The 23,229-nt window shown below is 52.2% G+C and overlaps 7 protein-coding genes across 7 annotated transcripts; 4 read left to right on the top strand and 3 right to left on the bottom strand.

Moving 5' to 3' along the window:
* Positions 1 to 261: 261 nt before the first annotated feature.
* GCG54_00007185 (FAD-binding monooxygenase aflW) lies at positions 262 to 1,467 on the top strand (the record flags this gene model as incomplete). Its single annotated transcript, XM_045407171.1, has 2 exons — positions 262 to 504; positions 622 to 1,467. 2 exons carry the CDS (start codon positions 262 to 264, stop codon positions 1,465 to 1,467), a joined length of 1,089 nt encoding a protein of 362 aa, XP_045266092.1.
* A 377-nt stretch (positions 1,468 to 1,844) lies between these two features.
* GCG54_00007184 (uncharacterized protein) lies at positions 1,845 to 2,156 on the top strand (the record flags this gene model as incomplete). The annotated part of the gene is made up of 1 exon (XM_045407170.1): positions 1,845 to 2,156. The coding sequence occupies one exon, from the start codon at positions 1,845 to 1,847 to the stop codon at positions 2,154 to 2,156; it is 312 nt and encodes a 103-aa protein (XP_045266091.1).
* A 2,019-nt stretch (positions 2,157 to 4,175) lies between these two features.
* Positions 4,176 to 4,625, bottom strand: GCG54_00007183 (uncharacterized protein; the record flags this gene model as incomplete). Its single annotated transcript, XM_045407169.1, has 1 exon — positions 4,176 to 4,625. One exon carries the CDS (start codon positions 4,623 to 4,625, stop codon positions 4,176 to 4,178), a length of 450 nt encoding a protein of 149 aa, XP_045266090.1.
* Positions 4,626 to 5,202: 577 nt separating this feature from the next.
* On the top strand, positions 5,203 to 6,965 carry GCG54_00007182 (uncharacterized protein; the record flags this gene model as incomplete). The annotated part of the gene is made up of 2 exons (XM_045407168.1): positions 5,203 to 5,264; positions 5,321 to 6,965. 2 exons carry the CDS (start codon positions 5,203 to 5,205, stop codon positions 6,963 to 6,965), a joined length of 1,707 nt encoding a protein of 568 aa, XP_045266089.1.
* Positions 6,966 to 7,268: 303 nt separating this feature from the next.
* Positions 7,269 to 8,822, bottom strand: GCG54_00007181 (uncharacterized protein; the record flags this gene model as incomplete). The annotated part of the gene is made up of 1 exon (XM_045407167.1): positions 7,269 to 8,822. One exon carries the CDS (start codon positions 8,820 to 8,822, stop codon positions 7,269 to 7,271), a length of 1,554 nt encoding a protein of 517 aa, XP_045266088.1.
* A 9,001-nt stretch (positions 8,823 to 17,823) lies between these two features.
* GCG54_00007179 (uncharacterized protein) lies at positions 17,824 to 19,233 on the top strand (the record flags this gene model as incomplete). Its single annotated transcript, XM_045407166.1, has 1 exon — positions 17,824 to 19,233. One exon carries the CDS (start codon positions 17,824 to 17,826, stop codon positions 19,231 to 19,233), a length of 1,410 nt encoding a protein of 469 aa, XP_045266087.1.
* A 254-nt stretch (positions 19,234 to 19,487) lies between these two features.
* GCG54_00007178 (Linoleate 9S-lipoxygenase 1) lies at positions 19,488 to 21,853 on the bottom strand (the record flags this gene model as incomplete). The annotated part of the gene is made up of 2 exons (XM_045407165.1): positions 19,488 to 21,354; positions 21,423 to 21,853. Coding segments are annotated over 2 exons (2,298 nt in total), but the record flags the coding sequence as incomplete, so codon positions are not given.
* Positions 21,854 to 23,229: the final 1,376 nt, after the last annotated feature.

Below are 23,229 nucleotides of genomic sequence, written 5' to 3'. Positions count from 1 at the left end.
GCTAAGCATTTGTTTCTACGGCTCCAAATCTGTTCCCGATTACGATAGATCTCTATCACGCCAGTGTCGTTCGAAACAACGTGCTCCTAGTTCCACGCATGCAGAATCCTATCAGGCGATTTGCAAATTGTGAAAAGTGTTGCGTGATTGAAGGTCTGTTTTCTTTTATTATGCCTGAGACTTTTGTTTTTCAGTGTCATTGAAGCAGTCGTTCATCTTTAGTGTTATTCTTCGTGGTTTATCCATTTCAATCTCAATAATATGGCTCCCACTGCAATTGCTGACTTGGTCAATCACGGCCACAACGCAGACTCGAGAGAGCGTCTAGATGTTTTGAAAACCATCGATCCGGACTTTGTGATCGAGGAACATCCCATCGATGAGTATGAACCTATCCGAGCTATAGTCGTCGGAGGCGGCATAAGTGGAATTATCGCCAGCATATTGCTGCCAGCGAAAGTTCCCAATCTAGACCTGGTCGTCTACGAGAGAAACTCAGATATCGTATGAGCACGGTGACGCCTTATTGAGATTTGGTTACTGATGAGGCAGTAGGGAGGTGTTTGGCACACCAATATTTACCCAGGCGTGCGATGCGATGTTCCTGCCCACGCTTACCAGGCAACATTCGCCCCCTCAACGACATGGACGGAGGCGTACGCAACTGGGCCTGAGATATTTGCCTATTGGAAACGCATCGCAGATCAGTATGAGGTGCGCAAGTACATCCGTACGAGCCATACCGTGACCTCAGCAGAATGGTCCGAAGAGAAGGCGAAGTGGATTGTTAAGATTCATTCAGATGAAGGAGAATTTGTTGACGAGGCCAACTTCTTGATTACCGCCACAGGCCATTTCAGCGACCCGAAGCTCCCAGATTATCCGGGCATCAAGGACTTCAAAGGGCACCTCAGACATACCTCAAATTGGGATCCAAACTTCGACCCCCGAGACAAGTGTATCGCCGTTATTGGAAACGGTGCTTCAGGACTTCAGGTGCTGCCACAATTGCAGAAAGTCGCATCGAGAATCGACCACTATGCCCGCAACAAGACGTGGGTGGCAGCGCCGATTGGAGGAGAAGATCTTGCAGACTTTGTCGCCGACAACATCGAAGACGCGCGAACAAGCCCAGAAAATTACTTGAGATTTCGCAAAGCCCTGGAAGCAAAGCTCTTTAGTCGCTTTGGTGGCATCTTCAAGGATGGACCGCAGAACGCAGCTGCTGAGGAATCTATCCGAAAACTGATGAAGGCTCGCCTTTCCGGAAATAATGAGCTGGCGGAAGAGATCATTCCTGACTTTTCCGTTGGCTGTCGTCGGCTGACACCAGGGCCTGGGTATCTGGAAGCGCTGACGGCGGACAACGTGAAGTACATAAGGGACCACATTGCGGAGTTTACAGAAACGGGTATCCGTACGGTTGACGGTATGACTTTCAGTCCCAGTACAAGTCCAACTTACTGATACTAGCGATAGGGACTCATCGAGAGGTGGATGCTGTCATCTGTAGTACTGGGCACGACATTACTTTCAGCACTCAATTCCCAGTCTTATGCAACGGGATCGACCTACAGAAAGCCTGGCGGCCTGGTGGCAAGCCCGGCTTCCCTGACACATACCTCGGCATGCTTGCTCCAGAAGTCCCTAATTTCCTGACAGTACTCGGACCAAATGCAACAGGTCCAGCAGGTACCTTATGCCATGCTGTAGAAAACCAGCTTACGTATGTCGCCAAATTACTGCGCAAAGCTGCGACGCATGGCATCCGAAGTATGGCACCTACAGCTGAAGCGACTCGTGACTTCCGAGCCTACACCGAAGCCTTTTTCCCTCGAACTGTCATGAGTGAGTCATGTAGTTCGTGGTACAACGGAGGGATCAAAGGTGGCAGAATTCACGGGTTATGGCCTGGCAGTGCTGCGCATGTGGACTTGGTCCGGAAAGACCCTCGATGGGAAGATTTCAGCTACACGTACAATAATCCTCAAGGAAACAGATTTGGGTGGTTGGGGAATGGATGGACGAAGAAGGATGTGGCGGCGGCAAATGGTGAAGCTCCTTCTGACGTAGATCTCACACCTTGGCTTGAAAAGGAAGCCTTCAGTGGGAATGTTGATCTACGCAGTTACCACGAGAAGTGGTGGATTAGTTGAGCTTCTTGAAAAAGCATTCGTCGCGTATTGGCTACGTATTCGGGGGTGAGGTTCGCTCTGTTGGTCTCATGAATTCACCGTCACTCGTGTAATGTCTATGAAGGCATAGTTGCCACGTCCCTTCCGAAATTGGACGACGTCAGTTAAGGGTTATGTCTGTGCTGAATGTCTATGAATAACAAACTAAATTGGAAGGGATGGAAGGTTAAGCCGAAATAAATCATGGTGTTCAGTCTCTTTCACCGTCCAGACAAGGGGTGTAAGGGTGAATACCCCAGGTAACATTAAGGCCTGGGAAAGGAACTTGTTTTCCACGTATTGGGTAAACGGCGCGACACATGGCTGGCGATTAACCACCTGAAGTCTGAGACTGTCTGAGAAAGAAAGCGTTAAGTCCAGAGCACCTGTCTGAGATCTGCCAAGAGCTGAGTTGGAAGCGTCGATTCCGGCGGAATGTGTAGCTCATTATTGTTGGTGTTGCCGAGCTTGATTCCCAACACTTACGGCCCGTGAATTTCATGTTTTCAAAGAATTTTCCTTTGTTAGCTCCACTTACAGAGCTGGTCTTACTGAAAGGCTTCACAGTGTTTGGTTCGATAAAGTACGCCTCCATTTCTCTATCTCAAAAGCCTGAAAGTTGCTGCGACACTTCTTAAAACGTAGTTGACGTCGGAAATCGTCGAAGATTTGTTGATATCGGCAATAGATTTTCAATTTACTTACCATTCATGCTGCATGCAACAGCGGCTGAGTGGCCGATGGTGAGGCGGAAAGAAATTGGCTCAAAAGGACCCGTGCTTCCAGACCCGACCAGTTGGTACGCATGCCATTGAAAGGAATTTCCATTCTTGAAGCCAGATTGCGACCTCTAATGCAACACAGCATCCACGTGAGAAGCACGCACTTTTGATCCTCCCGACTCATACGGATACTGATACCTGCTCAAAGTGATTCCCCCTTGTGACGAAGATGCAAGATGGTTAACTCCCAGGCGCGTTTTGAACCAGCGTAATCTGACCCAGACGAGACATATCGTAGAAAAGGAAAGTAAATGTCATTGCAATGATTGAAAAACGCCGGGGCTTTGAATCTATCAAACCATCACAAGACGTATTGTATCTTACCTTATATAGTGCCCGTCGCACCTGTTGTGCACAAAACTTCAATCGCTTCTCTCGGTTCGGTATCGTCGGCAAATCGCAACTGTGCAAGTTTTTCACTGTTTATCTTAAAATGAGGATACTCATACGCAGTCTCTGCGCTTTTACATCATTATTGAGCCTAGCAGAATGCATCATTATCAGATCTGGTGGGAGTGCTGACGAACTGGCAACCGCGGCAATCCAAGATAGTCGCTTGACACCGGTAGGCGCTACGTTCGATCAAGTTTCCGGCGGCCCTGTTTCCTATGGAACGTTTGCAGACGGCCCCAACGGACTTTCAGGAGTTATTATGAGTACAGGAAAAGTTGAAGATGCACCAGCGGGATATCAATGTCCACAAGAGAGTGTTCGAGAGAGCATTTTCGTCGAGCGGAGAGTGCCAAACCAGTGCGTACCCAGCACGGCCTTTACCCAAAGCACTTACGCATGCGTGGACCGTGTGAGCTTTGCCATGGACATTGCATCTTCTGAAGGTGTCAGTGAGATTAGAATAAGTTTCATTTTTGCCACTGGCGAAGAGTCTGTGAGCTTTCGGTCAAACCTGTTGTTCTATGCTGACAATTAGCAGCCTTGTTGATGGAGCCGAGGACAGCTTCGGGATGCGTTGGGACGGGGAATCAGGCCACTCCTTGTCAGGCAATGCTAAGATCTCGTACCTTCCCCTCAATGGCGCAGACCTCGGTCTCTCATATACGCGAGCCTCTGCCCAGACTGTTGTCTTCCCTTTATCATATGACCTGCGTGAAGAACGCCGCCGTCAAGCAGGAAGAACTATTAGTATCGACAACTTGTATGTGGGCGTTTGTGACATCAGAAATCCTTATGTCGATTCCGCAGTGCTTGTTGCCGTGTCTGGTTATCCGGCCCCGACATCTGCGACGTCAACATCGATGGAAACCTCCACGGAAACTTCAACCGAAAGTTCAACGGGAACCTCCACAGAGACCTCCACAGAGGGATTCTCAACTATAACCACCACCTCCTTAGAACCAGAGCTTCCGGCAACCACGTCATCTACAACGTCCACTGCCACTGATCTGTCGACAGAGACAACTACTCTTGCATCGTCAACAGTCGAGTCTTCCTCCTCGGCTGTCTCCCCAAGCCGCTCATCAGTGGAGCCTTCGTCTACGACGATAGAGCTTTCGACTTCAAGCTCTTTTGCAGACGCTACCACTACTGGCACCCCAATTATATCTTTTCCACTGATAACACAGACAGCTACTACGGACTCGTTACCATCCGAGTTCCCGACTCCGACACACCAGACGACGCTAGATACGATAGCGAGCAGCAACACGTCCATTTCGACGACCACACCAAGAACAGAAACATCCCTTGGCGCAACAACAACGCCCGTGATCACAGCAACATCATCGGTTGATGCGGCGGTGAGCAATTCAGAAACAAGCACTGCAAGTATAGCATCTGCAGAGTTTGCATTGTCTCCGCCCATAGGGCAGACTACGCCGTCACCAACTTCGCAAGGCACTGCATCAGATGCCTCTCGATCCTCACTTATGGCAACTTTGGACCTAGATATAATTGCTTCGTCACCAGCCAATCCGAGCACAATGGGTTCAACACCACAATCTTCAGCTAGCTTCATTTCTTCTACCCTCAGGCCTAGTTCATCCACTGAAACCACCACACCCACGTCCAGCCAGGCGACATCCACCCCATTCGTGAATATACCATCCACTTCGACTTCAGCAACGAGAACAACACCTCAATCAGAATCTCAACCAGCCGCCACAAGCACGCTACCTTCATCTGAGCCCACAGTCTCCAACGTACCTGTCATCAACAATCATGTATTCCGGGGCTGCTTGGGCTCCCAAGCTGGGTACCCATCTTTCAATGAGGTCGGAAGAGATGCCGCCATGACCCCTCAAAAATGTATCCAGTTGGCAGGAAGTCTTAGATATGCTGGCGTCGTCTTCGAGTAAGTACAGTCCCGACACCTGCTGAAATTCGTTCACTAACACTTATGGCTTTCAGCACCTGTTACGGTTCGGACTCTCTCGAGTCGGCGTCGTTTGTGCCCACTGAGGGATGTGGAACACCATGCCCAGGAGATATTCAACAGATTTGCGGCGGAAGCGTAGCCACAAACATCACGAGGCTGCGGGCACGACATTTCAGATCACAGGTTTCCAAGCGAGCTGTCCCTGTCAGCGTCCTTCTTACCATCTACGAACGGGTGGATTCTTCTGTCGTGACCCCTGGCACATCTACAACGACCATTGCTGTTGGAGGTGACTCGATCTTGCCATCCACACCAATCACTTTGCTTATCTCAGCTGCATCAGAGAGCGCCACTCCTGTCACGAATGCAGTCACACCTCCAGGTCAGCTTACGACTGTTGAGAATCCTCCTGATCCTGCGGTTTCTTCACGGCTAAGCTCTTTCACGAGCGTGTTTACTATTGACGGCGTCCCAACAACATTGGTCGGGGCTATCACGCCACCCGTCGCTGCTCCAAGCTCCCCCGCCGTCACAGAGATTCCTGGTTCTGGAGACGATGGCGATGCACTGGATCCTTCGTCTTCCGTCGGACTCGCCGGCTCACAAACTGTGCCCAACGTGGGAACACCCACCGCAGTTTCTGCTGCTGGGTTTGGAGAAGAAAGCGATGTCTTGGAACCTCTTACCACGACTCTTGGTCTTGCAACATCCAGAACTTCGCCGTCTCTGGCCAGCAGCAGTGCTGGCAGTCTCGGCGTCGACATGCCCATGACCTCCGTTGTGACCACGATAATATACACTACCATCAACCCAACAAATCCCACAGCCCTCATGGAAGCTGAACTTTGCTCCACGCTGTATTTCCCAGACTGCGGTTGCCCAACGCAGGTTACGCCGACCGTCCCGATGACTACGATCGAGGCATCTTGCAATAGGTGCGGCTCCAAAGACGAGAGTTTAGTCACGCTTACCGTTCCGGAGAGCGCATACAGATCTCAACAGTCCGTCGTCGAAGAAAAGTATCGTTCCGGGGGAAGCCGCCTACAGCCCCAACTAAGCAAGCTGTACCCCGAAGAGAGCCAAACCCAGCCGAGCATGGTTGCTGTGGAGGTGGCACCAGCACGAACTGACTTACCGGACGCCGGCAAGCCAATTGTTGTACCTCAATCATCTATCGCACCTGCAGTGTCAGTCGTAACAGCAACTGCAGTCGGTTCTGGCGGGTCAGATACTTCTGAAAACCAGGGCAACGCTTCAAACGGGTCTGGAAGTAAGGATGCACATGGCAATACGGTGGTTTCTCCGGCCAACCCCGCAGCATCTATTGGTCCAGTTGGTGCGGCCGACACTAATTCTGTTGCTGCAGCTATTCCCACGCAGGCTGTCAGCTCATCAAATCCACAAAGCTCCATACCAGGCTCCTCAGACGTCGCTGGTGCGGGTCCCGGTGTCGGTGGCACGAGTCCGGGCGGCTCGGACTTCGGCCCCGCGTCCGGCCCCAGCTCTGGCGAGATGCCCTTGCCGCCCTCCTCGACCAAGTCAAATACTGGCGGATCGGTATCCTCAAAACCGAGCACGGTGGTTGTTTCTGGTTCCTCTAGACTCCAGCAGTGGTTTGATAGCTTCTTCTTTGGTTCTGCAACCTTGCTTTCTATCACATTGGTTCATCTCAATTAAGCTGAGCGTGTACTCAAGCAATAGAGGTGTTTTGTACTTTCATGAACATAGCATCTTTGAATTCATTCTGGACTCTTTTCCGGTCAATCAGTTGATCGGCCTTTAACATCTATTCATCAATTGTAAACCTTTACTTCATGTTACAAGTCGTGGACGCTGAAGTTGTTGATCCTTGGAGCGGAAAATAGTACATGTAGATATCACATGGTAGTCTCAGAGTGGCTCTAGGCAATCATATCTCTAGACAAGTTTGATCGTCTCCGCCTTCGCATCAGAGAACAGCTCGAAGACCTCCACTCTCTCCTAGAACCCGTTGAAGGAGTCCCAGATCCCAAAGCAGATCCTCTCATAGGTGTCCCTCGCGCCGGCCACCCTCCTCAATACCAGAAACCCGACAATCACCTGTACCCCATGCAATTTGTGTCTCTTCTCTCTCATGTGTAGCTTTTGCTTCTGGAAGGTATACAGCTGCAGGCACGCATAATGCGTTTTCTCGTCCCACTGGCAGCAATCCAATTCACCCCTCGGCTGCATTGGGGACGTCCAGCAGTAGGCATGTGAGCTTCCCTCCTCTATCGTTGGACGCTGCTCGACGTCCAGGAGCACCCGCCAGCTCTGCCGCCTCCGTGTGCGGGCGAAGGATGTTACCCTGTATCTCCCTTTCCCATCTCCCGGTGACTGCATTTGATTGTACCACGTATAGTTCCAGAGCCTCCTGTCATCCTTGACGTGAAGCGTAGCCAGGTCCACCGGGGTCAAGAGGCCAGAGAGAACCACAGACGCCGACTCCATGATTCCGTCTGTGTGATTTGCGACGTTTCTTGGAATGCACGTGATGCCTCTCACCTTCATGTCGCAACTTACCTGGGGGTTGTCACCCTCTTCGTACCTGCCGGCGGTGACTTCCATGTGTCGGAAGACTACGGGACCGTCCACCGAAGCCCACGACCAGGACGGCGCACAATACTCCTTATACTTTGAGTGGTTGGCATGACCGGTCTTGTTTAGGAGGGGATACTCGACCGTCCAGGCAAGGCCAAGAACGAAGCTTCCCCTCCAGAGTCCAGCATAATAGGATGCGGGGAGACCGGGCGCCATGGAGGGGTCCGATGTTACCAGTGTCTTCTCGTCAAATATGGCAATAATGTGTTCGTCCCGGGACAGGAACTTCGCGCGGACGAGCCTCTGTTGGAACAATCTCGCCAGGCCTGTCAAGGCGGCCAGCTTGTCGCTGGATCTCGTCAGGAAGCGTCGCGAATACAGCTCGACAAGCTTCAGCCATTCCCGGTGGAGCTGAGAGAGTTTCAGGAGGTTTGTCGGTCCGTCGATCGAGCCCGATATCAGCTGTTCATCGCCGACGTCGACATCCTCGTCAAGATGGCCGCACTCACACATGTTCCTCTCGCGGCAGTGCCACGCCATTTCCCGGCCGTCAAAGACCAGTCTCCGTTGCGGGAGGATGTTCTTCTGCAGGCACCAGCCGCGAGAGTCCGAGGAGAAGACCTGGAACTGCTCCACCTCGCCGTCCCTGGCGAAGAGGAGGTCTCCAGCAGGGCCCAGGCCAGGCGGCACGCGGGCGCGGATGGGTCGCTGCCACTCTGTGCTTCCCAGCTGCTGCCGGCTGAGAAATCCCATCTTGCACGAGCTCGGTGCTCTCTCGGTAATGGTGAAGAAGGAGTTCGCGTAGATGTCCATCATCTTTGCGGATTCGACGTTCCAGTCGGCGCTGTCATCTTGGACAATACACAGCGCGTCGACCCAGAGGTACTTGACTTGCAGCTTGACGCAGACTTTGATGGTGTCTTGGACTGTCTGCGGTAACTCCGACACATGGATGCCGCGAGCGTGGGATGACATGTTTGACTTCACCGTCGTCGTGACGCCACTCGTATCGGGGCCCCAGCAGTAGCTCAAAGCCGCATATCGCAGGGGGCCAATCCCGGAGGATTCAACGAGATTCACTTGGTCAGTCGAAGGGCTCTGAATGCTTAAGAGTCGGCGGGGCGCGAAATTGGGGTCGCTAGGCCGACAGGTGGGATGTCTTTCCACGCAATTCCGTAACCATAGTGAGGCTCGGGCGAACGCCGGGTCAGAGTCTGATGACGGCGCTATTTCGACGCTCTCTCCAAAGACAATCTTTTCGAACCTGTTCAGGTCACCTGATTCTAGTTTCTCGAAGTTTTACACGTTGTCAGTGATGATCTCCGTCGTCTGGCAGTGGGGATTTCGACAGCTACCTGTGATGCGTCGATAGAGTTGTAGGTGGTCTATCGGCTTCGTAGCTTCGAGCAGTCGAATGGTCCCAGAGCCTCCCGAGTGCAGCGATGACAGTTTCGAGTTAACTAACCATCTCTGCTGTGGCCTGATAGAAATAGAGAGATCGCGTCCCCGCGCTTCAGACAACCACCCCGGCTTTGTCTGTCTAATGATGTCCATCAGTCCTTGGCAAGACGAGCAGCCCTTTTCAGTACATTCTTGAAGATTTTGAAGGGGCTCTGGAGATGTCAGATGCCGTAGCAACGGCCCTCTTTGGCAGTCTTGCCTTTGATCTTGACTGTGCATGCCCATTGTTGAAGGCGTGTCCACGGAAGGTATGTGGCAAATATGTCGCGAGCGGCCAGAGCAACCGATTACTGCTCACCAATTACAAATGTTCCGGTACTTTTCAGTAGCTAGAGTCAATACGGCGATGATTTCATGCCGGATGAAATGTGTCTTGTCAGACGAGTACAATCGTAGCCTGATGTCCAGTGGCACAAGGGAACCCAACAGTATTTGGCCACATGGATGCTCCGCTTCGGTAGAGGTACAGATAGATACGCCTCTCCCAAGCCATGAGTTCAAATGAACCACCGACCTATTCCTGGTTGGTGCTTGGGTAGTGTGCTGGTACAGCTCTTTTTTCCAGCATCCGAGAGGGAACCCCAGAAAAGGGAGACATCTCTTAGCAAACAAAAGGTTCCCTGATATAAGAAGATCTTTGTGATTTTTGAAAACCAAAGATACATCTCTTCATCTAGCCTACTGTGATAGTTTCACCAACGCATTTAGATATGCTACTAAGGCTCCTACCTCAGTCGAGGCTGTGGTGCACGCCCCATCACCAATCGGCAATTATTATACACGACCTGACGTTCCTGATCAATGAGAAACATACTCCATCAGTGTGTTTGCCAAAGTGCACACGGCACGTTTTTAAACGCCGCAGTGCTGCCTGTATTGCAGGTCAGATTGATGGACGCATCTGCTCTAAGCAAATTGTAGTTGCCCGAAAGCCTTCCAGTAACAAGATTTTCATTTAATCAAACTTCACCCGGAGGTCTCAGGTGTTTTTCATTGCGAATGTGGAACTACGCAGACTACTATAGGTTGTTGAGCTACTTACTCTTCGCCCCTTACTCGATTCTCTGAGGCGATGCTTAACAGTTTTGATCCGAGCGACGCATCAATTGAAGACTTGTTCCACATCGGAAGTCATGAACGTCTTAATTTAGAGACACAAAGCCTCTTGAATTCGAGGGGATACAAGGTGTAACAACAGAGAACCTAGACATTTATTCCGAGCGAGAACGTTTTCCTTCAGCATCAACTCGGAGCGACCACTTGGGTCCGCCTTGGCATCCCATGTTTCTCGAGACAGAAAATCTAAAAAGGCGTCGCGTGACCATTGACATAGTACAACCAAGTAGTTGGAGAAACGAGGTGTTCCAGGGAACCCTGAGCAACCAACAAGAGGTCGACAGAGCCCCTCATTGGTTCTATGAGAGTTATCGTTTCAACTAGTGATTTGCTTCTCGAAAGTGGTGTTGGGCTTCTACGAATGGCCTTGGCACATTTGATTTACTCGTGATAAAGCCGATTTGTTGTTGTCTCTTTTGTTCAGGGCATGTGTGGATCACGAAGGGCCGCCCATCCGAAGCCGATGCGAAAACGCCGATGCGTTGTGTTCTAGACATCTGAACACTACACCCCTCATTACTCCGTCCGTACATCTTCTCGCAAGGCATGCAAGGCCTGCTTTATCCGACATTTGCTCCAGAAAACATACCACCACGGCTGCCGATCCTGCGTCGTCGGTGGATAGATGCCTCGGGACCGCATGCTACAGCAAGTCGCTCGGCAGGCCGCCCAGTGCTCACAGTCCATACATACGCGAGCCAAACGCTGTGAACCGCAACGCACCACGACTGTTTCACGATGGGCCGACTTTAAATTGTGGTGGTCAGTCGAACGCTTCATGCCAAAAACATGCCATTTCTCCCCCTGTGATCCGTGGAACGGTCCCGCCGGTGGGCTGCATCGGGTCGCAGAAGAAAACAGACAAAAATTTCCGGCGCTAAGATCGCTGCGCGAGAGCCACTTTTCCGGGTTTTGAATCACCCACATTTTCGGTGTCTAGGCCGCAAGGTGCAAAGACGGGCAATACGCAGGGCGATCCTCTCAACGAGAACTGTTACAACAAACAATTACACCGAATCACTAGTGCACATAAAATTGAGACAAAGCTTTCTGATTTTCTGATTGTTTTTCTGGGGTAGTAGAGATGTTTTGTACAAATGCTCGAACAAAAGTGACCTAAAGCACTCCGTGTCCCTAAATCCCCTCTCCGAGCAGCCTGCCGTTCTCGATCCAACGCCGGTGCTGAAAGATGTAGAAACAAACATGGGGTATGGGGGGTATTGATCATGAAAAGGCGAAAATAAACAACTCAAAGGATCCATCCCGACGCCGAACAATCCGCATCATGCCTGTCGTCTCGCCACCGGAAATAACAAGTCATCACACGGCGAACCCGTGTAGTGGATGATGGGTGGTGTTGAAGATGGCGCCGAAAATTTTTCGTTGGAGCCTCAAAGCTTGGGTCAAGGCGGGCTCGGAATTCATCGGCTTGCTGCGATGCTGGGAAGAAAGCGTGTGGGGTGCCACTACGCTGTGGTTTTTCTCCCTGGCTCAGCCTGGCCTGTCGCGCCAAAGTGCGAACAAGGCCGTTGCCGTCTGTCCATTGGTTGTGGGTGCAAGGCGCAGGTTTGTATTTGTAGTTTTTGTGTGGTGATTCGTCGGAGCCTCTCTCGGTGTAATGAAATGCGCACTTCAGCCGAAGCAGGGGAAGAAAGGTTTTCACGCCGTACTCTTCCCCAGCATCTTCTCGCTCTTCAGGTAGGTTGTTTAGAGGCAGGTGCGGCACTCGTGGTGGCCGCAGGACGGGCACGAGTTGCTGATGACGATCATGCTTCCGCACTTGCAGCAGGAGGGAGCAGCGGGCATTTTGGCGGTTGGGTGGTGGTGGTGTTTTTTGGTGGTGTAAATGGTTGGTTGTATGTAGGCTATGTTGCTCGAGGCTGAAACTTGTAGTCTTCGATGGTTTCTTTGTCGTCGAGAGTGTTGGGTGAGGAAGAAGGGAAAGATGATGGAAAATACGGAGGAGAGAGGCAGAACTTATAGACGTTTCCTGCCTCCTTCTCCCACCCTCGACTCTTCCTCTTCTCGGTCAATCTGCCCTCGACCCAGCAGGCGCCAGCCCTCTCGGAAAGCCTTGGACCCCTGGTCTGTCCGTAGTGGTTCAATGGTGGTGTGGTGGACGCGGACGTGGTGGTACTGCCGCAAAGGAAAGGTGTAAATGGTGGTGTACGGATAGCCGGGTGCACATAGCGAGCGAGAGAGAGGAAAGCCATGGAACATGGTTGTTGGACCCTGAGATGGTGGCCGCGCAGAGAGACCAGCAAATCGGCGCCGATCGAATGCGGGGTTAGTTCAATAAGTGACAGGGCCTTATTACAACTCGAGAACTCAAACAGAATGCTGCCTCGTCTCTCTCTCCCACCACCGTTGCGCTTGTCGAACTAGAGAGAGTGAGTAGTGTCTCTCTCTCATCCTTCTTGCGGGCGAATGACATGCCGAGTTGACCGACACACACACCCTGACCATGATGAGGCCTGACGTAGGTGTAATGTACGTGCGCACGAGCCAAAGGGCCCTGCGCAAGCGAAGAAAAAAAGAATTCCCATGATTTCTCTTACCCTCAGCCATCGAGTAATAACATACCCTTTTTCCCTCGCTCAACGGCGCCTTACACTTTCTGCCAAGACCCCTTTCCTCCTATGTCGGCAGGCTCCGGGGTCCGGCGCGTGAAACACAGCGCTTGGAGATGCACAGATGGGATTGTCTCTCGAGTGGTGGGATGGCACACTTCGTTCGGCCCCTCGCTCATGGACCATCCCTCCTGCTCTCCCCCCCTCTCGTCTTCAGTCTGCTCAACTCCTTTTTCCATTCGCAGCGTGAAATCTGAAAACGCGGGGGGAGACTGAGGCACGGCACTACTCCAAACGCAGCCATCCAGCTCGTGTCGTGTCGTGTGCTGTCGCACCTCAACGCCTCCTGTCCTACCCCAAGACAGCTCAGAGCTAGCTTCCCACAGCTGCTGTAGCTCCCTCAAGCTCCGACGAGTCCGGCCTCTGGGAAAGGGGGAAAGGCGACCTGTCGTTCCCTTCTTTCCCGCACCTCATGCATGCAGCACCTGAAGGGCAGAAGAGAGGTGTGAACGAGAACCAGCAGTGACGAAGGGGGGATAAAAGGTACTCTGCAGCGCCAGCCAGTCAGACATCCGGACAGACAGCCCACTGCAGTTCGTCTCACAAGCTTTCTCGCAGACTTCCGGGACTGCTCTCCCCCCTCCCCCCACGTTCGCTCGGGCTGCAAGTGCGCTGCACGACAAGCCCTGCACCCAACAGGCTCCTCCAGGCTGCTGCTGCAGGCAGGCAACCCCTTCCCCCGTCATCTCACCCTTCCATTGGACGGGAGAGCTATTATGCGAATGCTGGGGAAATGGAAATGGAAACCGAGCTAATGGAAGGGCCCCGATAATGGATTGTGGAGGAGCCGGGGTGAGACAGGGAAGGCTGCATGCACACTTGGGGGGATGTGACGAATGGGCCGGGCTGTTCGGATTGACAGCCGGCGATGGGTTATTTCTGACTGTTTCTGACGACTTGGGCTCTAGCTTCACCGACACCGAATGCACCCTGCGAAGCCTCTCTGTCTTGCTTCCTCGTCTGACAGTTGTCAAGAGGAAGCGATACCGGCGATCCTGAGTGACTCTTCCTGTCTATGCCAATACTGGTGGATGATCCCTATCCCACAAGGTCTGACCGTCGCCACCTCTCAAACCCTCGAAACCACCTACGCATCCTCGTTGGCCAACCCCGCAAGATGAGCAAGATCAACCGAACTGAGATCTCTCAGCCAACGGTCAGACGCATTCCGGGGGACGGAACGGGAACGAAGCGGAGGATGGGGAGGGTTGCGACTCTAGTGTAGGGACAAAATCTGGGGCGCAAGGAAAGAAGAGCAGAAAAAGGCAAAACATAAAGCCAAGAAGTCGCATCAGTCCGCGCCACGAAGCTACATCATCTAGACTGGCCTCACAGATGCTGGGAACTTGGGAAAGATTTGGGGTAGCTTCGTTGTGACTCGCCGGTCGCTGAAATGCCCCGAACCCGTAGCTGGTTACAAGCGAAACGCCACGAATCGTGGGCGTGTGTCATTTACAATCTGAGGAAGTACAAAGGCCATAAACACCAAAAAAGAACGACACGCGCAGCCGACTCATTAATAAGGCATGTATTTGTGACACACCCCGATGACGGTTTGAAATGGCCCAAAAATAATTGAAAGGACAAAGAAGATGGGTCCTTTCAATGCGGCCTGCATCGGCTCACTGCTGAGAAAAGACGCCCACTGTCCGCGACTCGAGGCCAGACGCTGGCGACTCGGTGAAGGACCACGTTCCCGGCGAATCCGGCCAAGTCCGTTGGGAAATGGGGCCTTCGTGTCTCCATCATCGGCCGACTTCCGCTGCCAATAAGCCCGAGCATTAAAGGCGAAGTCGTCGCGAGGGACGTTCAAGGGGACCTCTCTCAAGCCGATGTATTTTCGTGAAAGACGGTGTGCCAAGGGTTGAGGCAGAGACACCCGGCGTCATAACCACAGACCCTCGGGAGGAATTCACACGACGATTTTTTTCTTCTTCTTTTCGCGAGCCTCCTCGTGTGTCGGGAGCGGGTCACTTGTGTCCTCCGTCATCGCATGTCCCAACGCCTTTTTCAAAACCTAAGGACTTGGGCCTCTTCTGCAAAGGCACAAAGGGTTCGAGGGGACTTCTTGGCGTCCAGGCAATCAACTGTGGCACAGACTGATGACGGTGTCAAGGCGTAGTCCGATGAGGTCCAGTCAGCGAGGCAAAAACGTGTCTCGCCTTTTCTCGTCGTCTTGCTTAATCAGTCATCGTCCACGGACTCATCGGCGAATGCCGTGCTTCTGTATTCTGGCGCCGGGGCGAGCGACATTGAGGAAGGCCGCTTACAACATTCCATGAACTTGGTCCCTGACAGCATTTGACAGACGCCCGGCGACATACAGACAGAAAGCCTGTCACTGAATGACACTAACTCCAAGGAACCTCACGTTCCTCTGGCGCAACAGTCGCTGAAAAGGGCTTCGCCTGGGTAGAGTGAGGCGGGCGGGCGGACCCCAACCCAGCCGACTCGGCGCCAAGAACTCAATGCCCCCCAAAGCGAAGCGTCAAGCCTCAGCCCGCCCCCTCTCAACACCTATTTCCTGCTACCTATGACGCAAATGTTTCTGCTAAAAGGTGGACGACACAGGAAACCCTAAAAAAGGGCAGACCTGGAAGGCTGGAGTTAGCCCACAGGGTCCCTTGTGGGGAAATACCATCCCCTGTGCCGAGTAGGATGTAGGATGCAACTCTGCCGACTGTTGGGATATTTCGGGGTGGCAGTGCAGCGCAGCGCCGTGCTGGTGTCTTGCAATGCCGTTGGCTGGTTTGTCGCGGGGCATAATGCAGGTTCCCACGGCCATCCTGGATGACGGAGGAGCCCCCGCGGTGGCAATCAAGAATGAGACATTGGTCGGAAGAGGCAACTTTTGGGGGCTTGTCATCTCAACTGATGTAACTTGGTTAGCTAGCTGCACAGATGGGTTCAATTGCAAGCTGGTCACGCGCAAACCTTGGGTAAACTCTGTGCCGGCCAGGAGAACGCTTTGACTCTTTGGACAACGTTGATGCCCAAGTTGCAAGACATACGCGTTTGTGCCAATCCATCATTGCCAATGAATTTAGAGATATTACAAGAGTTGAAGGACGGTGGACTTGGAAGCAAAATGACCAATCCCAAGTAATGAAGTTCTGGTTCACAGATTGTTTGATATTTCTGTCGTCCGAAGCTTGGTCGAGATACTGCCCAGAGATACCAAGTCCACGATCTTGCCTGCAACATTTGACTTTCCCAAGTCGACTAATGTGATCATTTGACGTGCTGCATCTACCACCAACATGAGGCGTCATCGACGGGAACAAATAAGCAGATTCAATGGTGCCGCGATAAGAACAATTGAGCAGCGAGGCCCACGTTTGAAATCCGGGGAAACTCACAGAGTGCCAAGGCGCAACTAAGCTGCATGTTAGGTCAAGAGACTCAGTTGCCTGACCCTAAGGAGCCATACTTTCAGTTATCTGTTCTACTGTTCTAGCGGCAAACGGGAAAGCACCGTGTGAGAAGCGTAAAACACTCACCTGGACAACACCATAATACACCAGCGGCCCTGGGAAGCCCAGCGAAACGAAATACCCAAGTGCTTGAGTGGTAACCTCAACGACGTCTGCTCCTCAGTGGGCCACGGCTGGGAGATTGTATGCGGCTCATCAGTTTCACCACATGACGGGACGTCCCCGCAGAGCTTTCCAGGAATGTCAAAATTACTTGCCCATCTTGAACGGTTTGAATAGAGATAAATGTCGAGACACTGGGAGCAGGAGGTTCTTCTTTAGATATCACAAAAAGCCTTTAAATCGATCCATTCTTTCTTAATGAGCCTGAGGTTGAAACTGAGAGCTGCAAGGTATCGTGAGGTATAAAGCTCAAACAGCTACTGATTGAACAACAAGTACAAAGTTTTTCTTCATCCCAGAAAGGAGGAGTAATGAATCTGATCAAGTCTCAACTCTAGATTTGACGACGATGCAAGGGGGTTAATCGGTTCAATGAATTGTAGAAACAACAAGGCAAGAATGACTCTGAACAGTAAAGCTTCATGACCTCACAAGCTTTTCATTTATTTTCTTTAGCATTTAAGTCTCTATCTATATATGTTAATAAAGCTATGGGGAAAGGTATTTTGAACTCTAAGGTTTTTATAAATTCAGTCTTCATATCTTTGAACAGGTCCTAAGATGATATTCGTCTTAGGTTCAGGATCATAAAGTAGGAGCTAACATCTTTTGCTCCTTCCCCTTTTTTCAAACCCCAGCTGTATATTCTAAATCACAGGTTGCTGTCCTTGAAAGCAAGTATCCACAAAGAGTCCTCAGTCCGTATATGAAGAGTAAAAAACATCATCTCAACTTCACCTCATTCTTCACAAAGTATTGGATTTTTCTTTCACTCCCAGCCTCGACAAGAGCGACTGGCACTGATATTCAACACGCGCACATTCCAGTTCAGCTCTAAACTCCAAACAAGGCAGGGTGCTCCTACTTCCACACCGTTCCGCTCTTGCCTTCTGTGAGGCAGGTGCTCACTGAAAAATTCTCACTCTTTCCTCTTTTGCCATAACTGCAATACCTCAGCCTCCACCCTTTCACCTCAAACGCTGGAATTCTTCCCCACGCACAAAACTTCTCCAGCTTTCACACAAAAGCAATCACCAACCCAGCTGCCCACTGCGCTCACTCTGTGTCGCCTTAGCCCAACCACCGCGCGATCGAGAACAACCTGGAAACGATCGAAATTACTCAGCCTCACCAGACGAATCGCACGATCACAAAAGCATCCGCGCGATACCCATGGCGACCCTCTCCAAGCTTCCCCCGGAGTTGATCCGTGAGATCTGCCTCCACATCCACGAGCACGATCTTGACCAGCCCGACAATCAGCAAAACTGGATTATTCCTCAGAAAGCCCTAGCCTCGCTGTGCAAGGTCTCAAAAGCTTTCTGCAATACAGCGCAGCCCATCCTATTCCGAAGAGTTCACATCACAGTCAGACGGCAAAATCTGATCCCCCACAACACCAAGCTTATTGCTCTGCTGAGGGTTCTGATCAAGCGACCCCATTTGGGGGAGCAAATTCGCCTGCTGAAGCTATCTGTCCACGAAGCCGGTCACCACTGGATAAACCGCCTCAACCTCACGAAGCCCGTTGCATTCATACCACTGGAAGAGGATGATTTCCAGCTATTCACGAATGCTGCAAAGAGAGAAAGCTGGATGGGGGATCTCAGCGCCCATTGGGACAACAGCTTTCTTTCAGAAGAACAAGTACTTTTGCAGCTTTCTCTAGCAAAAATGCCCAGCTTGAACGAGATGCAGCTGGCGATTCCCAATGAGACTATCAGCAGTTCCATGTTCTCTCATGGCTTCCGCCAGGCTATGGCGGAGAACAAGGTCTTGAAACAACTCAGGGCAGTGCACATGCACGGTTTCCCTGATTTCATCCCTGAAATGAGGTATATTGTTATGCGTGAACTTCAACCCTTTCTCTTCCTTCTCCAACCGCAGGTCACAAAACTTCATGTTGAGAATTGTCTCGGTCACTGGGAACCTATCGCCTGGCCTGAATTTGCCCAACTCGCCCACGTCAAGCATCTCACCATGCATAATTGCGGGCTGACACAATGGGACTTCGACATTTTTATCACAGCATGTCGCAGCCTCGAGAGTGTTGCCTACACAGCCCACCCAATTGGAAGCCACACCAGGGAGCAAGAATCACCACAGAACTATGTGGCGGGCCTACAACGGCACTCGCACTCAATCAAAGATCTGCACTTGGTAGTGAACCCCAAGAAGCAGAATGAGATGTGGAAGGCTGGATACAGCTCTTTTGAGTCCTTTGAGAGCCTCGAGTCACTCACGATCTCCCCCAGCGACTTTGGAGAAACCTTCATTGTTCCCGGCACTCTTGGACCAAAGGCACTCTCGCAGACACTGCCCAAAAGCTTGAAGCATCTCATGGTAAAGCGATGGTGCTGGCCTATGAGGATTGACGTCGACTGGTTGGCCCAAGCTGCCTGCCGAGGAGAGCTGGAGAACCTCGAGACGCTTGACATCGAGTATTGCCTGAGCGCAACAAAAGACCCGATTTCTATGGCAAACAACCTCAGAACGGAACTCGAGAGAATCAAGGGTGGCCCTATCACGTTCTTCATTCGCCTGCGAAAGCTAGGGAATTCACACAAGGATGCGCTTTGGTAGGTGTGACGCCGAAGACGGCTGGCGATGGGGGACGACGCCTATGAGGGACAACGACGACGGGGGACAACGACGATGGGGCAAAACGATAGTGGTGGACGACGACGGGTAATACTGATAGACAGGGACGACGACACGGAAAGACGACGGCGATGGTGGCATTGACGGCGGATTAATACAAAACTGGCAAGGACCTTTACCGGTAGAAGCACCGAGAGAGTGGCAAAGAAACACGATTATTATTATTATCAGAATGGCTAGATCAGAATCGAAACAGCAGTATTGCTAGGGTCCATGACCATGTAAGGGATGCTGCCCCTGTCCATCTGCCTGCTCGTGACAGAAAACTCCACCTCGAGGTCCTTGAGGTCGTAGAAGAACTCCTCACTCACCTCCCGGATGTTGGCGCTGTTCCTGCCCGCGCGGCAGTGCGTCCTCCACTGCGAGTGCGCAAACGAGATCAGGCTGCGCTCGCCGGCGACCTTGAAGCTGAGGAGCCACGGCACCTGCGCCGCGAGCAGCCACTCGCGCTGGCGGCCGATGGGCAGCGCCTTGGTCATCTCGACCTCGGAGTAGTCCAGGAGCTCGTCCAGGGTGCGCGGCGGCGGGCGGCAGAGCATGGGCGGCTTGGCGAGGACGAAGGCCTGGTAGAAGTTCTGCAGGTAGTTGACCGTGGTGTGGAAGGGGGCCGCGATGTGGATGCTCATGGTGATGGCGTCGATGAGCTGGTCGAGCGACTGGATGTCGGGGAAGTTCTTGATACGCCCGCCGGTCTGCGCCTCCTTGCACCAGTCCTGGATGAAGTTGTCGTTGCGAATCTTCTCGTCCGCGGTTTCCTCGTCGTAGTGCGTGAGCAGCATGCCCTTGACGTACTTGCGGATGACATTCCACATGGAGAGGATGTTCTTCGCGTAGGCGTAGTTGTTGTACTTCTTGTCGTCAAGACCTTCCTTGGTGTTGGGGAAGCCACGGTGCTCGAGGTCGTTGGGGACGTAGTTCTGCTGGTAGTCAAAGTTCTCGAACTCGTATGCCATGTACTTGAAGCACTGCTCGGGGCTCATGCCGACGAGGTCCTTAATGACCTGCGGCACAAGTGTATCGCGAGCTCCGGCGTTCAGGGAGAGGGTCTTGTACCAATGAGGCTGGAGCAGCTTGTAGACGATGTGCTCCATGGGAATCGCGCGGTGCGTCGCGACGATGACGGCCTCCTCGATGAAGTGGGCGCGTGTCAAGTGGACACCGACCTCGTGGCGGAACCAGTCCGAAACCTGGGCACACGTCTTTGCGTATCGCCAGGGCCAGTCAGTCTTCTCGAAGATGGAGGGGTCAGAGGGCCTGTGACGGCGGTTGTAAATGGTGACGGAGGTGGCCATGCTCTCCTTGTAGTCGCAGACGATGGCGACAGGGTGCAGCTTGCCGTCGCCGAAGAGCTGGAAGAGCGTCACGGCGGCGCAGCTCCAGTTGTTGTCGGACTTGGGCTCCTTCCAGGTGAAGTTTTCCTCGGCGTTGACGCCACAGGCCTTGCGGAAGTAGCGGCAGTCCTGGACGAAGAGGTTGGCGGGGTTGAGCGTGGCGAGCGTTTTGGCCCAGTAGTCGTACCCGGTGCGCTTCGCCGTCTCGATGAACTCCTGGAGCAGGTCCTCGGGGACCTTCTCGATCGTGGTAGGGTTTGTGCCGGTGAAGGACTGCTCGGCAAAGCGGCGGTCGGAGTACCAGTCAGGGAGGAGGCCGATGTTGGCGCCGCGCTCGACGTCGGTACCGGTCTTGCGGAAGAAGAGGTTGTAGCGCTCGCAGTCGGCGATGGTGGGACCCGCCTGGGGCATGCCGCCGACCAAGCTACTGGCGACGCCGGAGACAAACTTGACGGCTGGGTCGTTGGCAAACTTGTCGGGGATGATTTGATTGAGCATCACTGCAGTCTGAGCTACTCCTGCGGCGTTGAAGATGGCGATGTTGGGGGTTTTGTCGGTCAGAGGAATGTGGTCAAGATGAGGGGGATAGGCGAGACCGCCCTCGGCTTTGTAGGGGTACGAGGAGTAACGGTAGATTTGACGCTTGAATTCAAGGTCGATGAACCGTGGGATCGTTGGCTCGATTTGGAGGACGTCGAAGACGGACTCATAGCTGCGTGGTAAAGGCTGTGGTCAGTGGATGTGGTACGTTGGTGTCTGGCACATTGTGAATAGTCTTACGTTTTCTCAATCATCTTATACGCTTGTGTGAGAGCGGCTTGGGTGCCATCATAGGTGCCAATAACGATGTTGCCCTTGGCAATGGCGAGCCTGTTCGCGGGGGTGTCCTGGTCAACTCGAGCCACAATCTGTTGGCTCAGAAGCTCGACGTCGAAGACACCAGGGTCGAAGTCCGTAAGCGCAAGCTCCTCAATACGAGCGTGTAGCTTTTTCCTGCGCTCCTCGAGACTGGGCTGCCTGAGCACATCTTCGAGGTTCATGAAGGGGACGTGCTTTGTACGCACGAGGTCGAGAAGGCCAGCCATTATGTTGGAGAATTGTGGATCGAACAACTTGAGGAACGAGAGACTGTGACTGATGTGATGAACTGAGAGCCAAGGAAGGTGGCAATGCATCACCTTCTTATACACAATGACAAACTCATCTCTAAACTATATTTTCCGTGCCTGCAACGTGTAATTGTGAGAGTGTTCATGGAGATCATCGACGGTTGCCGCAAGCAACTCTGGTTCGTTGCTTTCGTCCCGGAGCGACCACCATTTTGGAACCTTTAGAAGCTGTGGCTGAGCTGAGGAGAAATGCCGACTGCGGAGGGCATTCTAGAGAAATCCGAGACATGGGCATGCGACCACTCTGCTCCTCAGCACCTGCCGTGCCGTACTGCTTTTGCGAAGGCGAGTTCGAACATGAACCTAGACACATTAAGACAAATCTCTTGATGATCATTGTAGCACCACATTTCCCACTGAAATTTATCTAGATCAAGAGAAGGTATTGCCCAAAGCCCCGTATTGCGATCCCCAGCGGTGGCCATTGGAGTTCTCGAGATGCGCTGGAAAATTGTAAGACCCCATGTCTCAAGCTGGGGAAGCTATCGAGAACAGAGTTCACAGTAGCTGATACCAACAGTGAGACATTCTTGATAAGGAAGCGAATGGCCGGATTGATACAAGCCGATAATTCCAGCCCAGCCGTTGTTGGGCGGACTTTGGGTGCCGTCTTCCCTCAGCGGGCCGCTTCCACGTTTGCGGAGAGCGTCGGCAACTTTCACGTGGCTAAGTACCCCCATTCTCGTGCTTTCTGATCGAATTCGGAAATCGAATTCCTCCTCAAATGCTGATTCACATGTGGAAAGAAGCATCTGACAGACTTGAAGTGTTGGAGCTTGGCACGCGGGGCAGAAGCGATGTAGGTACGACGTAGAATTCCTCCGTTTCCAGTTGGTGTCTCTAGCAGCAAAGCTACCTATTCTGCCGAAACGCGAAAGACCCGTGCATAGTCACAGAATAGGTCAACATGTACGCAGAAGCGATGTCACTTGTGCTCCGGTCCATGGCCTGGTCCTACAGTTGACTACTGAAGGCCTAGCTTCTTGACTAGAGAGCCACAAGTAATTTCTCAACATCAGTGTGATGTAGAGAGTGTCGGCCAAAAAGATTCTTATTTAACTAGATTATGAAAATTCACAAGTAATCATGTACATCAACCAGAGAGCCGTGCACTACCCAAGCTTCCAAATTCCCAATACAGATCGGAACACCCTACAGGCTGTCACCCTTGCATGAATATTGTCTACAGACGCCTTCATCCTCATTATTTCGAGCCCGTTTTCCTTTCTTCTTTCCGTCTATCGTCGTTGCTCTTGGCACTCAGATGACCTGAGGTGCTTGGCGTTGCGAATGATCTCTGGATAAGTCGGTCTTGTAGGGATGTGGTGTCGTAAATGAAGGTGTTGAGCATCGATTCTGTGGCTTGGTCTCTAATAATTCAGCGTCAGCATATTCTCTAGTCATCACTTTTCTCGCTG

This window comes from Colletotrichum gloeosporioides, assembly GCF_011800055.1.
Source record: "Colletotrichum gloeosporioides strain Lc1 chromosome Unknown consensus_32, whole genome shotgun sequence".
In the NCBI taxonomy this organism is placed as follows: Eukaryota; Fungi; Ascomycota; class Sordariomycetes; order Glomerellales; family Glomerellaceae; genus Colletotrichum; species Colletotrichum gloeosporioides.
The sequence above is the reverse complement of the archived record's forward strand: the minus strand, read 5'-3'. Positions and strand labels throughout refer to the sequence as shown.